This window comes from Podarcis tiliguerta, assembly GCF_965153285.1.
Source record: "Podarcis tiliguerta genome assembly, chromosome: Z".
Lineage (NCBI taxonomy): Eukaryota > Metazoa > Chordata > Lepidosauria > Squamata > Lacertidae > Podarcis > Podarcis tiliguerta.
The window spans coordinates 46,611,126-46,626,548 of record NC_139553.1 but is presented as its reverse complement, the minus strand read 5'-3'; the positions used below and the strand labels follow the sequence as shown (position 1 = coordinate 46,626,548).

The window sequence follows — 15,423 nt, the reverse complement described above, 5'->3', positions numbered from 1 at the left end:
TTGTATTTAAAACATTTTGTAAGTTGCCTCAATAACTTTGGGCTGTGAACAAGGTAGAACAAGGTAGAAGCCTCTCAAATGAGCAAAATGCAGGTGCTGGAACTTCAGTAAAAGAGAGCATAAACCTTCCAAACAGCAGTGAGCCTTGGGGAAGAGAGGGCAGAAAACTTGCATTGCACCCTTTTTCAACAAAAGGAAAATTTAACTCTTAACAAATGCTTTCAGGGAAATAAAAAGTAGCCCAGTGCTGGTATCTTCTATCCATGGCCAAAAGCATGCTAAATACTTCTGAAAGTTCAAAATAAGTTCAAGAACCTGGGTGTCATTACCCCAACCCAGTCAGGAGAAATCTGTTTGTTCCAAGGTCTTCAAAGCCTCAGGTTCCCCAGTGCTATTGGACTTGGAATCAATGGGGCTACTGTCCACATATCAACCCCCACACTTGTACAATGAGCCTTAGTTTTTGACACGATGGTTTTGTGTTTGCTGTAAACCCAACCCCCACTCTCCTACAGGATTTGTTTCTATGGTAAACCCAGCTAGTAAGGGAAGCAGTTGCTATATTAACCTCTAACTGGCTGCAAAGCTTCAGTATTAGGCTGAGCATCAAGCTGCATGAAGGTTTTTGTGAGAGCCAGGAATACATCATCCCACACTAACCACAGTAGTTTACTCACTCAGCTCAAGTTGACAGTGAGGTGCATTTTGACTGGGAGGGTTAATCTCTTCCTTTCTGCAGCTGACAGCATTTTAGCTGCAGGTTGCACACAGCAGAATTGCCACAAATGCAAGCCTGAGAAGCGAGCAGATTGAAAACCTCCTACCTCCAGTATACCATTTCATCATCAATGCTTGAAATGAATTCCCCACTGTGATAAAATTATAAAGGCAAAACTGTTAGCCTATCAGGCTCACACTGTATTGTAAGATAGCAGCAAATAATAAATGAATCTTTTCCTGAAATAACTGCAAGTTTAAATACAATTAAAAGATTAAGAAAATACTATCCTTATGACAGTTTTAGCCATACAGTACAAGATCCAGAAAGACAGAGATCATGTTGACTATCTACAGTGTCTATTCCTGATCAGTAAGCCTCAAGGCCTCACTTGGTGCCATATCTTATGTGCAGTGCCATTAGAATCACTACACCCTGAGGGAGGGATTGCAATTCCAAGGTAATGCCTGCGTCTTATGTTAGAAGACATATTTGTATCCTGCCCATCTTCTTTGAGAGGTTTAGACTAAAAACTATCCACTTAAAATTATTTTCACTTAGGATTTGCTAGCCATATCTAGCAGAACAGATAGTCCCACAGAGGTATCAGGATGTTCCTTCTACACTAATTTCTCTGGTTATATGCTTAGGGTACTGGGAGCAAGCGAGAACTTTTCTTTTGCTTTTCACAGTAATTACAGGTGAAACTCAAAAAATTAGAATATTGTGGAAAAGTTCACTTATTTTAGTAATTCAACTTAAAAGGTGAAACTAATATATGAAATAGACTCATGACATGCAAAGCGAGATAATGTCAAGCCTTTGTTATAATTGTGATGATCTTGGCGTACAGCTGATGAAAACTGCAAATTAACAATCTCAGAAAATTAGAATATTAAATGAAATCAGCAAAACAAGGATTGCAAATAGAGCAATATTGGACCTCTGAGAAGTAGAAGCATGCATATGTACTCAGTACTTGGTTTGGGCCCCTTTTGCATCAATTACTGCCTCATGGCATGGCATGGATGCTATCAGCCTGTGGCACTGCTGAAGTGTTATGGAAGACCAGGATGCTTCAATAGCAGCCTTCAGCTCTTCTGCATTGCTCGGTCTCATGTCTCTCATCTTTCTCTTGGCAATGCCCCATAGATTCTCTATGGGGTTCAGGTCAGGCAAGTTTGCTGGCCAATCAAGCACAGTAATCCCATGGGCACTGAACCAGGTTTTGGTATTTTGGCAGTGTGGGAGGGGCCAAGACCTGCTGGAAAATGAAGTCAGTATCCCCATAAAGCTCATTTGTGGAAGGAAGCACGAAGTGCTCCAAAATCTCCTGGTAGACAGCTGCGTTGACCCTGGACTTAATGAAGCACAGTGGACCAACACCAGCTGATGACAGGGCTCCCCAAATCAACACAGACTGTGGAAACTTCACACTGGGCTTCAAGCATCTGGCATTGTGTGCCTCCCCATTCCTCCAGACTCTGGGTCCTTGGTTTCCAAATGAGATGCAAAAGTTGTTCCACTGGGGCCACTGGGACCACTGAGCAACAGACCAGTTCTTTTTTTTTTTAGCCCAGGTAAGACGCTTCTGACGTTGTTTCTTGTTCAGGAGCGGCTTAACTAGAGGAATACGACATTTGAAGCCCATCTCCAGGATCCGCCTGTGTGTGGTGGCTCTTGATGCACTAACTCCAGCCTCAGTCCACTCCTTGTGAAAGTCCCCAACACGTTTGAATGGTCTTTTCCTGACAATCCTCTCCAGGTTGTGGTCATCCCTGCTGCTTGTGCACCTTTTTCTTCCACACTTTCCCCTTCCGCATAACTTTCCATTAATGTGCTTCAATACATCACTTTGGGAACATCCAATTTCTTCTGCAATTACCTTTTGAGGCTTTCCTCCTTATGGGGAGTCTCAATGATGGCTTTCTGCACAACTGTCAGGTCAGCAGCCTTCCCCATGATTGTGCTTCCTACTGAACCAGACTGAGAGACCATTTATAGGCTCAGGAACCCATTGCAGGTGCTATGGATTGAATAGCTACTGCACCTTTTCACAATATTTAATTTCTGAGATTGTTAATTTGGGGTTTTCATCAACTATACGCCATGATCATCACAATTATAACAAATAAAGGCTTGACATTTCTTGCTTTGCATGTCATGGGTCTATCTCATGTATTAGTTTCACCTTTTAAGTTGAATTGCTGAAATAAATGAACTTTTCCACGATATTCTAATTTTTCGAGCTTCACCTGTATACCATCATTGCCAAGCTCAGACCACTCTTTGATCCCTTTCCTGAGACTGAAAGGCACGACTTCACTCAGTCTTATAGCAGGGAAAAGAAACCAGAACAAGAAAAACTACAGGTTCTGACAGTAAGGGGTTTGTTTTCTTTTACTGCATGATCACATTCTTCAAAGGCTAACAAATACGGGCATGGGTATTTTAAAGGCTGAACACAGCTTATGGGTCAGTTCATATCTCCACTACTTCAATGTGTTCAACTGCATTCCAAATATTCCATTCACACACTGCCAATGTACATGAAGTTCCACTGCTATCTTATAATCCCATTATTTTCTGTTCTACCCACAGTAATGCCAATCCCTGCTTGAGGGTTCCTCTTATTTATATGTTGAGTGTTAACACAAGTGCATGTTAAGCTGCCTTAGAAATGCAGTATCATGTAACTTCAGGAAGGAGACATTCAGATCTGTGCTAAAATATAAAATAAACTAGAGGAGGGAGAAAGGTTGTTTTCTGGTGCTCCAGAGAAGCGGACACGGAGCAATGGATCCAAACTACAAGAAAGAAGATTCCACCTAAACATTAGGAAGAACTTCCTGACAGTAAGAGCTGTTCGACAGTGGAATTTGCTGCCAAGGAGTGTGGTGGAGTCTCCTTCTTTGGAGGTCTTTAAGCAGAGGCTTGACAACCATATGTCAGGAGTGCTCTGATGGTGTTTCCTGCTTGGCAGGGGGTTGGACTCGATGGCCCTTGTGGTCTCTTCCAACTGTATGATTCTATGAAAATTGGGGTTTTTTAAGTTGCCACCTTAGAACTTTTGATTTAACCACCCAGTTAGCCCTCAGCTACAAAGCCCATCTGCCCTAAAGTAATGAAGAATTCCACAAGCTCAGAAGTCTGTCTCTTGCATTCATGGCCACCACAGAGTCTTTTTGGTTTTAGACAGGTTCCCACTAGCCCAAAAGCTCAATGCTGGGAGCAACATAGCTTAAGAAGGCCCTGAACAGCAAAATGTTTGCATACCTAAAAGCCCTTCAGATGCTGCTGGCTTTTCTCAGAGGTCTCTGGTGCTACGCTCTTCAGCATGACATTAAAAATAACAAAGCTCCTTTTTACACTGACTCTGGATACTAATGGAGCTGTCATTTAAACATATTATACAGTTCAGTAAGGCCAAACACTTCAAAGCCAAATGGCATTTCTAACATTTAGCTAGCAGCTGCTGTAAATCTCCAGCTCCATTTTTGCTGAACACAAGCACCCAACCCACATTGTGGCTCAGGTTACTTTACTAAATCTCACTTTGCAAATGAAACCTGAAATACAAGTGTACAAACCAACTTCCCTTTCTGCACTAACAGGCAACACGCATCATGGACTAGTCACTACACAGAAGCAAGTGATGGCTGTAATTGGCAGCTTTTCCCTGTTCAGTTTTTCTATCTCCCTTACCTGGTATGCCTGCTGCACTTGTAGAATTTCTTCCACACCCTTTTTAAGGAGGAATGTAGTAGAATAGAACAGGATCAGAAAATATCCATGACCAAGTTACAATGTACAGACAACCTTCCTAGAGAAAATAATGCATAAAACAGGAAGACACCTGTGACAAAATAAGTGAGGCCATGTCAGGCAACACCTTTTGCTGTGTACTATTTAAGTTCCTGAACTAAGTGCAGCTATGGGTCAGCAACATGCAAAGCTAGGAAACAGCAAATCCCAGTTGTTCAGGTTTTTCTCTGGAGAATCTCTGGATTACTCACCTTAGCAGCTGCTACTCAGCCTAATACAGCTAGCTCTGATTGCTCTCACCCCACCCGCTACTACTTTGTGAGGGGATTAAATACACCACATCCTACTTTTAAAATGTTGCATTCAGTGTGAGGTTTATCCTTCTCAAGCACAAGCACAAGTTCAGTGTTCATATGGCCATCTCTCTCTCTTTGTGATCAGCAACTCCTTCTCCCTAGCCACTTACTCCAATCTGAAAGTGGCTGGCTTCGGTCAGTGAAAAACTATATAACTAATGATACTGCCACCAGCCTTTGCATCCTTGAATCTTTCAGCAAGGATCTAATTAAAGACAGGTAACCAACAACCACAGCTCTGCCCAAAATACTGTAAATGGGTCCCTACTCCTAGACAGTTCTTGAGCTTCAAAACCAAATATTTATCACAGGCATTGAATAGCCACTGGTTTTGGAAGGGAAAGACTGCGTATTGTGTAGCAAATTCTCTTTGGGAATAGCATAACCACCATTCAAACACTATCAAGTCCCACAACTCACATCAAATTTGCACCAAGCACGACCACTGGCTACACCACCCACACACTTGGACGCAAGCCACACACTAATCCCAATTGCAAGGACACAGCTTTCCAAGAAAAGGAGACACCTGTTGCCTTTATGTGCACTACACAGCTTGAGCCTGGCACAAGACAAAGGAGGCACTGCTCCTTACAATGCAAAGGCTATTCATGGTCACAGTGATCCCCTAAGAAGCTCCTTCAGCTCATTGCCATTGGGTGCTACTTCCAAACACATGAAAACCTGTAGAACCACCCGTCATCCCTACTGGCTGCCACTGGCCTCTCTTACAGAGAAGCTCTTTTAACTCCAGCCTCAGTTAGCCACCTACAATCCTTTGCAGCCTGCCCTCCCTCCAGCTTGCCATGCTTACAGGCACCTATTCTGCCATGGGGTTTTTAGAACAGATTGAAAGGGGACTTGCAGAAGGGCGAGACTGCCTCTCAGGCCCAAGCAAGCCAATTTGTTTCTCCCTCTCAATTTGTCCCTTCCCTGGGAGGAAAAGAACATAGCTCAGTGACCAGCAGCTGCCACTCAGTGCCAAGCAGGCATTTGGCTGGTTAACGTCCTGTGGCCTTTTAAATGCGTTTGTGGGAGGGGGGGCATTGGTTTGTTTTTTATTTTATTATGTTTTCTGTTGCGCTCATTTTGTATTTCTGTGTTGTAAATTGCCCTAGGATTTTAGGATGAAGGGCAGCATACAAATTGAATTAATAACGATAAGCAAAACTGAGCCAGATAGACCAATGGTCTGACTCGCCACAAGGTAGATTTCTATTCTCCTTTAGGGGCACTAACTGGCAGAGGGCGAGTAACCATATTCACAACAGCCATGCTTTTTATTTTAGATATATATATATTAACTACATACACCCATCAGTGCAGTGCAGCAGCTAAGCAGGACTTCAGGGTCCAAATCGCTCACCTTACTTGCTGGGGCTACTCGCCCCACGGGTGAGAGAGCCCTTTATTTCAGCCCAGCCTACCTCGCAGGGCTGCTGTTAGGGCAGCATTTCGAGAACCGCGCGGGTCAGGGGAGAGAGAGAGGCGGAGATAAAAGGAGAGATACGACGCCTCAACCTTCCCGAGGAGTAAGAAAGGCAGGGTCCGCCGCAAAATGACTGTTAAGTAATTAGATCCACCTTGGGGGAGGGGCGCTCGAATCCCTCGCCAGCATGTGCCGCCCGCCCCCTTCCCGTAAACGCCTGGCTTAACAGGAATAGCATTAGCAATATTATTATATTATTATTATTATTATTATTTTACACCCCCCCCACACACACCCTTGAGCCTGAGGGAGCTCGCCGGCGCATCGCCTCAAGGAGACTTAAGGGAATAAACGAGCCACCGCCGGGGCCATCTGGCCAGTCCGGGAGGAGCGGTCAGTTTCAACGCTAACACTAGCGCCCCCGCCGCCGACAGGGATGGGGGCAGCCGGTCACTCGCCTCCCGGGCTACCCTGTGGGGCGCGCACTCCCCCCGCCTCCCCGCCGTCTATTTCTTCACTTACAACAGGAGCGGGGCTTCTTTTTTCAAAAAGGGATCCTCCTTTACCTGCCGCGGCGCCTTCCCGCATCAGCGGCAGCTCCTCCCACCCGCCGCCCAGTCCACCCTACCCTGGCCGGGCCCCTTATCGCACAAAGCGAAGCCACCCGCACGGGCGGGAACGCCGAAGCCCCGCCTCCGCAGCCGGCTTCGTCCAACTGGAGGCCCGGCCCTCCGCGCTCTGTCCAGTCGCGGGAGGCCCTCCCTCAATGCAGGCACCGCCCTCCCGTGTGCCGAGCCTTTGCCCAATCGCCGCGCGAGCTCCCTCTGAGGCCTGCCCCCCCGGCCCAATCGCAAGCCCGCGCTCCCCTCACACATGTCCCGCCCGCCGGTCCCGAGTTCGTCCAGGAACCAATCCCAACCCCGCCGCAAAGCCGCCCCGCCCTCCTCCTCCAAGTCCCACTTCCGATACTCCGCTTAGCGCTAAGGTCACCGTCCCTGCTTCTCACCTCAACCTCTGTCTACTGACCCACCGATTGGCACCGCCCCTGCCACGTCAATCAATATTTTTCCTCCAATGACCGCAATTGCTAGCGCTTATCGTCCAATAACCCTGTTGCATGCTGTGTCCGCAGACCGATTCCCCCCACATTGGATGCGTATTAATGCAAAAAAAAAAGGGGGGGAGGTAAAGAACCCCTGACCGTTAAGTCCAGTCGCGAACAATTCTGGGGTTGCGGCGCTCATCTCGCTTTATTGGCCGAGGGAGCCGGTGTACAGCTTCCAGGTCATGTGGCCAGCATGACTAAGCCGCTTATGGCGAACCAGAGCAGCGCACGGAAACGCCATTTACCTTCCCGCCAGAGCAGTACCTATTTATCTACTTGCACTCTGACATGCTTTTGAACTGCTAGGTTGGCAGGAGCAGGGACCGAGCCACAGGAGCTCACCCCGTCGCTGGGATTTGAACCGCCGACCTTCTGATCGACAAGCCCTAGGCATACACACAAGCTAATGGGAGATGGTTGCCACCTTTTTTTTTTTTTTTGCACAGCTCCTGTGCAACTGTTAGGCAGCAAGCAAATAAAGCGAGAGATGCAGTTTCCCCCAGGATTCATTTGCAAGCCTCTGGAAAGCTTGACCTGTGGAACTTCTTCCTGCTATACAGCTGTTTGAGGCACTGAAATCCCCATCAAGGTGGGGCAGGGGAAAGATGGCAACTCCAAACCCCACCCCCATCCACTGAATCATTAAAACAGGCCTTGCTGCCTCCTGTGCAATATGACTCCAAAGTCCAATTATTGGTGCTGTTAATAAAGTTTCAACGTGAAGCACTTCTTATTCATAGTGTCACCCCTTCCACCCCACATGTTTATCAAAAGCATTTTTATCCCATTTCTTCATACCAAAACACAAATTCCATAACATAGTTGTCAACTTACAGATTTGAAAATAAGGGACCAGCAGCCAAAATAAGGGATTTTGGCTTAGCTTATACAGAAATCCCGCACTCATGGAGCCATGCTGCTTTGGCTGCGACTGACTGTGTTTTGCAGGGGGTTGGACTAGATGATCCCAAGGGTCTACAACTCCCACCAAAGAAGAGTGGCAGACAAAACTGACGTAGAGGTGGCAAAGCTTACAGGCAGAATTAGAAACCAGGAAGAGGACCTCTTTAATAAGGAATGGGGAAAGTTTATAATTTATTTGAAAAGCTATTGGAAAGAGTTACATACATTGGTAGGATTGACAGAAAACTTGTAGTAAAAATTTGAACTATGGATGGACAAATGATTTATAAAAATAGAGTTATGAAAGGGATGCAGAGGGGGAAATCTGCTGCACTGGTTGGAGGGTATGCTAAGCAGCACATCGGGGCTGCCATCGTCCTGGCGTGAGGAGTTCCATCGGCCCTTTCCTGCCTGAGAGAGAGGGAGAGAGACTCTCGCCCAGGCTGCCCCAACCCGGCATGAGGCGGTTGCGGTGCCGCCACGGCCGCTGAAGCACCACCCTTCTGTGTCCCTCCCCAACCCCTCATCTTCCTCCTCCCTCAGGCTGCCTCCTCAGCCGCCACCACCACAGCCACCTACGGCTTCCCCTGGCAGCGCGGCGGAAGTCTCTCAAGAGCGGGGCTGCCGGCCCGCCTGCCGCCACCCATCTCCTCACAACGCGCCCCTGAGGGGGAAAAGGAAGAGACGGAGATGCGGCAGCTTGTGAGCGCGCTCTCTCGAAGCGGAGGACCCCGAGCCGCTGCTTCTCTCCCGAGCTGGGCGAGCATGAAACCCAGGAAATTTAAGGGACATCATCAATCTGGGACAGCAGTGGGAAACGGCGCTGGGATAAGGGAGTTTCCTGCCAAATAAGGGACGGTTGACAGCTATGTTCCAAAACTCATAAGTAAATGGGGGGGGGTGTGCGGATACTCAACTCTAAGCAAGAGCAAAGGATCAGGCACAACATCTGCAAAACACATGGCTCAGGGCTGGTACAAGACATTTTGGCACCTGAGGTGTACCACAAAATAGCACACACGTCCCTCCAAGGAATAAGGGACGAGTGAAGGTCTACACTGGGAACAAGGGGAGAATAAAGACCAACATCTGCTGCCCCTGTGGATCCTGCCACCTGAGGCGGTTGCCTCGCCTTGCTTAATGGGTGGCCCGGCCTCTATATCGCTGAATTGTAAAGACCCTGAGGGACCAAGTACATTCTCCAGACAGGGGTCACAGAGACAGGGATGAACAATTCCATGAAAGATAAAGCTATCTGGGGCTATTAACTGAGATCTTTGTGTTTCACTCCATCCTTGGAAGCAGTACGCCCCTCAGTACTGGAATCACAAGTCATCGGAGCCCTCTGGTCCTGTCTGCAGTCTTCCAACAGGGATCTGTTTGTCCACTTGAAACTAGAGTGCATAACTAGAAAGGTCTTTGGCCTCAACCAGCAGCCAGGCTTTCCTTAAGTTATTTAAGGAATAGGGCTCTTGCAGGGCTCATGCAGTGGTGGGCCATACACCACTTTTTAATTTTTTAATTTTAATTTTAATTTCTGTTTTTGGATCAGGTCTTCTGCTTTTCAGATCTCTCTCCTAAACACACAGACACTTCCTGCTGAAGAGGAAGGGCAGATGTGCTTCCCAAAGCAACCACTGCAGAACGCCTGATAGGGAACTAGAGTCGCAGAAGGAAGCCTCTCAAGTTCCTGACTCAAAGAAGGTGGCAGGAAAAGATTAAAAAGCAAGCCAGAGCAGGTTCACACAGTCCACGTTTAAAGCATGGAGGGGGAAAATAGGCAAACTATCCCCATCCCCACTAACTCCCCTGGCCTATCACCCACTATTCCAACACACAGCACAACACCTCCAGATTAAAATATGGCAAGCCAAAGGCCTACACTGTTTAAAAGACTTCTACAAAAACACAAGAAATACAAGACAAGCTAGGGGACACGCGAGTACCTTGCCTAGCACACCATCAACTACATGCCATGTTAAACAATCCAGCAGTAAAATCAGCAGCCACTGGACCCTTGATCAGCTTTGAAAACATTCTCCTGATAGCAGGGGGGCATGGCAAAGGAATTGTTTCCACAATATACAAAATGCTGCTCCAGAATCCCACAAACCCCCTTGACACAATCAAACAACAATGGGAGCACGACATAGGATATGAAATTAGCCCCACTCAATTCTCATCCTGGAGAAGAGTTACTAGTGGGGTGCCACAGGGTTCTGTCTTGGGCCCGGTCTTATTCAACATCTTTATCAATGACTTGGATGATGGACTCAAGGGCATCCTGATCAAATTTGCAGATGACACCAAACTGAGAGGGGTGGCTAACACCCCAGAGGACAGGATCACATTTCAAAACGACCTTGACAGATTAGAGAACTGGGCCAAAACAAACAAGATGAACTTTAACAGGGAGAAATGTAAAGTATTGCACTTGGGCAAAAAAATGAGAGGCACAAATACAAGATTGGTGACACCTGGCTTGAGACCAGTACATGTGAAAAGGATCTAGGAGTCTTGGTTGACCACAAACTTGACATGAGCCAACAGTGTGACGCGGCAGCTAAAAAAGCCAATGCAATTCTGGGCTGCATCAATAGGAGTATAGCATCTAGATCAAGGGAAGTTATAGTGCCACTGTATTCTGCTCTGGTCAGACCTCACCTGGAGTACTGTGTCCAGTTCTGGGCACCACAGTTCAAGAAGGACACTGACAAACTGGAACGTGTCCAGAGGAGGGCAACCAAAATGGTCAAAGGCCTGGAAAAGATTCCTTATGAGGAACGGCTAAGGGAGCTGGGCATGTTTAGCCTGGAGGTTAAGGGGTGATATGATAGCCATGTTCAAATATATAAAAGGATGTCACATAGAGGAGGGAGAAAGGTTGTTTTCTGCGGCTCCAGAGAAGCGGACACGGAGCAATGGATCCAAACTACAAGAAAGAAGATTCCACCTAAACCTTAGGAAGAACTTCCTGACAGTAAGAGCTGTTCGACAGTGGAATTTGCTGCCAGGGAGTGTGGTGGAGTCTCCTTCTTTGGAGGTCTTTAAGCAGAGGCTTGACAACCATATGTCAGGAGTGCTCTGATGGTGTTTCCTGCTTGGCAGGGGGTTGGACTCAATGGCCCTTGTGGTCTCTTCCAACTCTATGATTCTATGATTCTATGATTCAATGGACTAGAATGTGGTCTAAACCTCCCTTTGTCCATATCAGCCAAAAGAAGGAAACTCACTCTGAAACTCACAGGTGGTACTTAATACCACGGAAATCGGCATTGATACGCTCAAGAACCTCACTAAGATGTTGGAGAGGCTGCACCTCTACATGTGGTGACAATGTCCTAAAATCCAACCCTTCTGGATAGCAGTCCTTCAAGAGATATGCAAAATAACTAAACAGGTATTAGAAGTCACCCCAGAACTGGCCTTATGCAACATCGTCCAAGTTAATAATGCCCACTCACATTATAAAGTGCTCATAACCCATCTATTCTCAGCAGCCAGAAGCCTCATAGCTAGACACTGGAGAGATCTGTCAGGAGTAAACATGAGCCAATGGTATCAAATTGTATGGAAAACAGTCTTACAGTGGTACCTTGGTTTTCGAACATAATCTGTTCCAGAAGACAATTCGAGTTCCAAAACATTTGAAAACCGAAAACTCAATATGGAAACCTCAAAACGGAAAATTCAAACAGGAAGTCACCTCAGAAGTTCGACTTCCAAGGTGCGTTCGAAAACAGAAGCATTTACTTCTGGGTTTATGGTGTTCCAAGTTCAGAAACATTAGTCAACAGAGACGTTCAAAAACCGAGGTACCACTGTACAGTGGTACCTTGCAAGACGAATGCCTCGGAAGACGAAAAACTCGCAAGACGAAAGAGTGTTTCGTTTTCTGAGTTGCTTCGCAAGACGGATTTCCCTATGGGCTTGCTTCGCAAGACGAAACGTCTTGCGCCTTTTTTAAAAAACCGCCAATGCATTCCTATGGGAAACCGTCAATACACAGTGGTGCTTCGCAAGACGGAAAAACTCGCAGAACGAAAAAACTCGCAGAACGAATTAATTTCGTCTTGCGAGGCACCACTGTACTAGAAAAACTAACCAATAAACTGAAACTGACATGGGGACAAAAAGAAGAGGACACCTTCAATCCAGTATGGCTCCCCTTTATCACATACACAGCACAACAAGACGACAAGAATCATACGAATCAATCTGGCTTACCTGACTCAACAAGCCCCGCCCCCGTCACAAATGCAAACTAATCCCACTGCAGCCAACCACAGCCAACCAACCACCAGTGGCGGAGCTTCATGCGCCAGCACCGGGGGGGGGGACGGAGAACAGATGGGGGCATGGCTGGTGTACGTCCTGGGGGTGGGGGTGCGCTACCAGGATCATGCTGCTGGGGGCGATGCGCTCCCCCCACACTCCCCTTCCTCTGCCAGTGCCAACCACACCCTGGGCCCCCAACCTCTCACACTACCAAGGAAATGTAATAAATGAATAGAAAGAAAACCTACCCAGCTGACGCTGACACAAAACGCCACATGTACACTATACAACAGAATACAAGCCTCACCACCGCACCCCTCGTCTCCCCACTCTTCTTCCCCAACATTATATGGTACTCAGCACTAAGGTCTCACAGCAAATGTAACTGATTTGAAAGAAAGAATGTACAACCTGAAAAACCTGACATGTACTTTTGTCAAGCAAGAAAATATTTAATCAAAATAAATTTAATAATAATAATAATAATGCAAGCCAGAAGTGATGTTCAGCAACACCAACCTTGTGGTGCGGTTACAGCTAGTGATCTCTGCAGAAACTGTGTGGAAGAAGTCCCCACCCATGAACTGATGGGCAAGGGAGTTCAAGGCTGCTGGTTCAGCTCTGCGCCATCGACTTCCCTGTGGAGAAATCCTTGCAGGAAGCAGTCGAGGCAAAGTTGTAGAGAAGTGATTTCAACCCTGCTTTCTTCGGGGACTGGCAACCTGGCTGAGCTTGGCGGGGGGGGGGGGGGGGCTCGGATAAGCAGTCGAGGCAGCAATGCCTCTACCTGCTCTTTTTCAGTATCACAAATGGAGAAAATGGTTATGAAGGATTAATTGGGACCTGTGCCAATAGTTCCCCATCCTAAGCTACAGAGATCCAACCTTATTTTTCCAGCCTAGGAACAAGCAGTGTGATTACCAAGGCCAACGTCCACATCCCCACTGCCAATCTTGCCAGTTCCTCCTTTCAACAAATCTCAGGCACTGCAGAGACTCCATGTTAAAGAGCCCAGGGTTAAAATCCCCACTCAGTCATGAAACTCACTGGGTGACCTTGGGCTATTCCCTGCCTCTCAGCTTAACCTACCTCACAGAGTTCTTGTGAGGAAATGTTGGGAAGGATAGGGTTCTGTGCACCACCTTGAGCTCCTGGGAAGGAAGGTGGGATAGGAATGAAATAAACCAGCGAATCCTGACTTTGAGGCATTCTCATCCAGCGTTTGCCAGCCCAGAAGCCTGGCTGTCCTCTCAGAACTTTGGCCGAATAGGACTTGGCACCAGGGCACACAACTCAAAGGGAGATCCTGGTTCTCGTGAAAGGTTCAAGGGGAGCAGGTTGGAGCGGGTCCCCCCCCTCCGGGAGTTTCCTACCTTCAGGCCTGTACTGGGCTACAATGGTGACCGTCTGCCCGGCCCTCTTCAAGGCAGCCGCCGCTTGTTCATGGGTCGCGTTCCGGAGATTGACGCCATTCACCTGGACAAACAGACCCCGCCTCTGTCAACTCACCTTGAAAAGGGGAAGCTGGTGCCACCTGCTCCTCCTATGATGTCGCTGCACACTTATTTCCCACCATGCAACATTCCACCCCTCCCCCCACCCTGCGACAGCCACAGCCCCACACCAACCCTCCCAATCCCCCATAGCTGCACATCCCAGGCCCCTCCTGCATCCAAAATGCTGGGAGCAACTTGTCTCAGGTGCTCAGCTGCATGACAAACGCCACAGCTTCTCAGGAAGTGAAAACCAGACCTGGCCAAGCTTGGTTGTTTCTTCCTGGAGGTGGCCTCCCTGGCCTCTGCACACTTTCGGTGCATTTAAGGGGCAATCGTTACGCTGCAGGGCCCCACACGCAGGCTCCATTGAAGCTCAAGCTGGGAGGTTCGGCTGCGTGTTGGTTTTTTCCCTCCCTCTTCTCAGAGTGAAGAGGAAGCAAGCTTCCACAACGCTGGGCTGGGCTAAGCCAGACCGGTCTGGTGAGCTGCTCTGTGTGGGCAAAGCCGCTCTGTGTGGGTTAACACCTTAGTGCCTGGGGCAGAATCTCTCCAGTCCTGGAGAAGGGCTGGAGGATAGGTTGGGGGGTGGGGGAGGCGGGTGCTCCCACCTGCTTGCTTCCCAGTTCAGAGGTCAGCAGCAACTGTGTACCAGAGCCCAGAGAACTCTCCAAATCCACCTCCTCGCATTAAATAAGACCTCAGAGCAACACCAGTAAAGGGGCCTCATGTTCCACTCACCGAGAGGATGCGGTCTCCACGCCGCAGCTCCCCACTCAGGTCCGCTGGGCCCCCTGCCAGGATGAAGGAGACGAAGATGCCCTCGCCATCTTCACCCCCCACAATGTTGAAGCCCAGGCCTGTGGAGCCTTTATGTAAGGTGATTTTCCGGGGCTCCCTGTAAAGGACAGAAGGCAAACATGAAGAGGATACATAGCTGGGGGCAGAGTCAGGGCCCACCTGAACATTATTCAACATCCCATGTGCAACACACAGTTGGCACCCAACAACTGCTACCCACTCTGAACAATCGGTAGAGCTGCAACCATAACCTAAAATATCAAAAACGTAGGGCAACACCTTCAATAGGGAAATAAGAGTAGTGGGTGGGTGGGTGGGCCAACGGAGTTACATTTTACTTTTCAGAGCAGAAACAAATTGCCAGTATGGAGAATGAACTGGAGAGTTCCTACCTTTCCATCTCATGGGAAGCTGATACCATTTCTCTGCATTGACTGGCTGGTCTTATGCATGATCCTATATCTCTGGGCAGTTATGATATGTGCACTCTATAAGTCAGAAAGATTAGTCCCCACTTCTGCACCAAGAAAAGGTGAATTCTGTGTCTGGTGTAAATGATGCAAAGACGTATATTT

At 47.8% G+C, this 15,423-nt stretch overlaps 1 protein-coding gene across 1 annotated transcript in view; it reads right to left on the bottom strand.

Moving 5' to 3' along the window:
* The window catches only part of DLG3 (discs large MAGUK scaffold protein 3), a 115,829-nt gene that overhangs the window by 26,466 nt on the left and 73,940 nt on the right, over positions 1 to 15,423 (bottom strand). Inside the window, 2 exon segments of the mRNA XM_083422585.1 lie at positions 13,928 to 14,030; positions 14,789 to 14,945. Coding sequence (XP_083278711.1) covers positions 13,928 to 14,030; positions 14,789 to 14,945 — 260 coding nt within the window.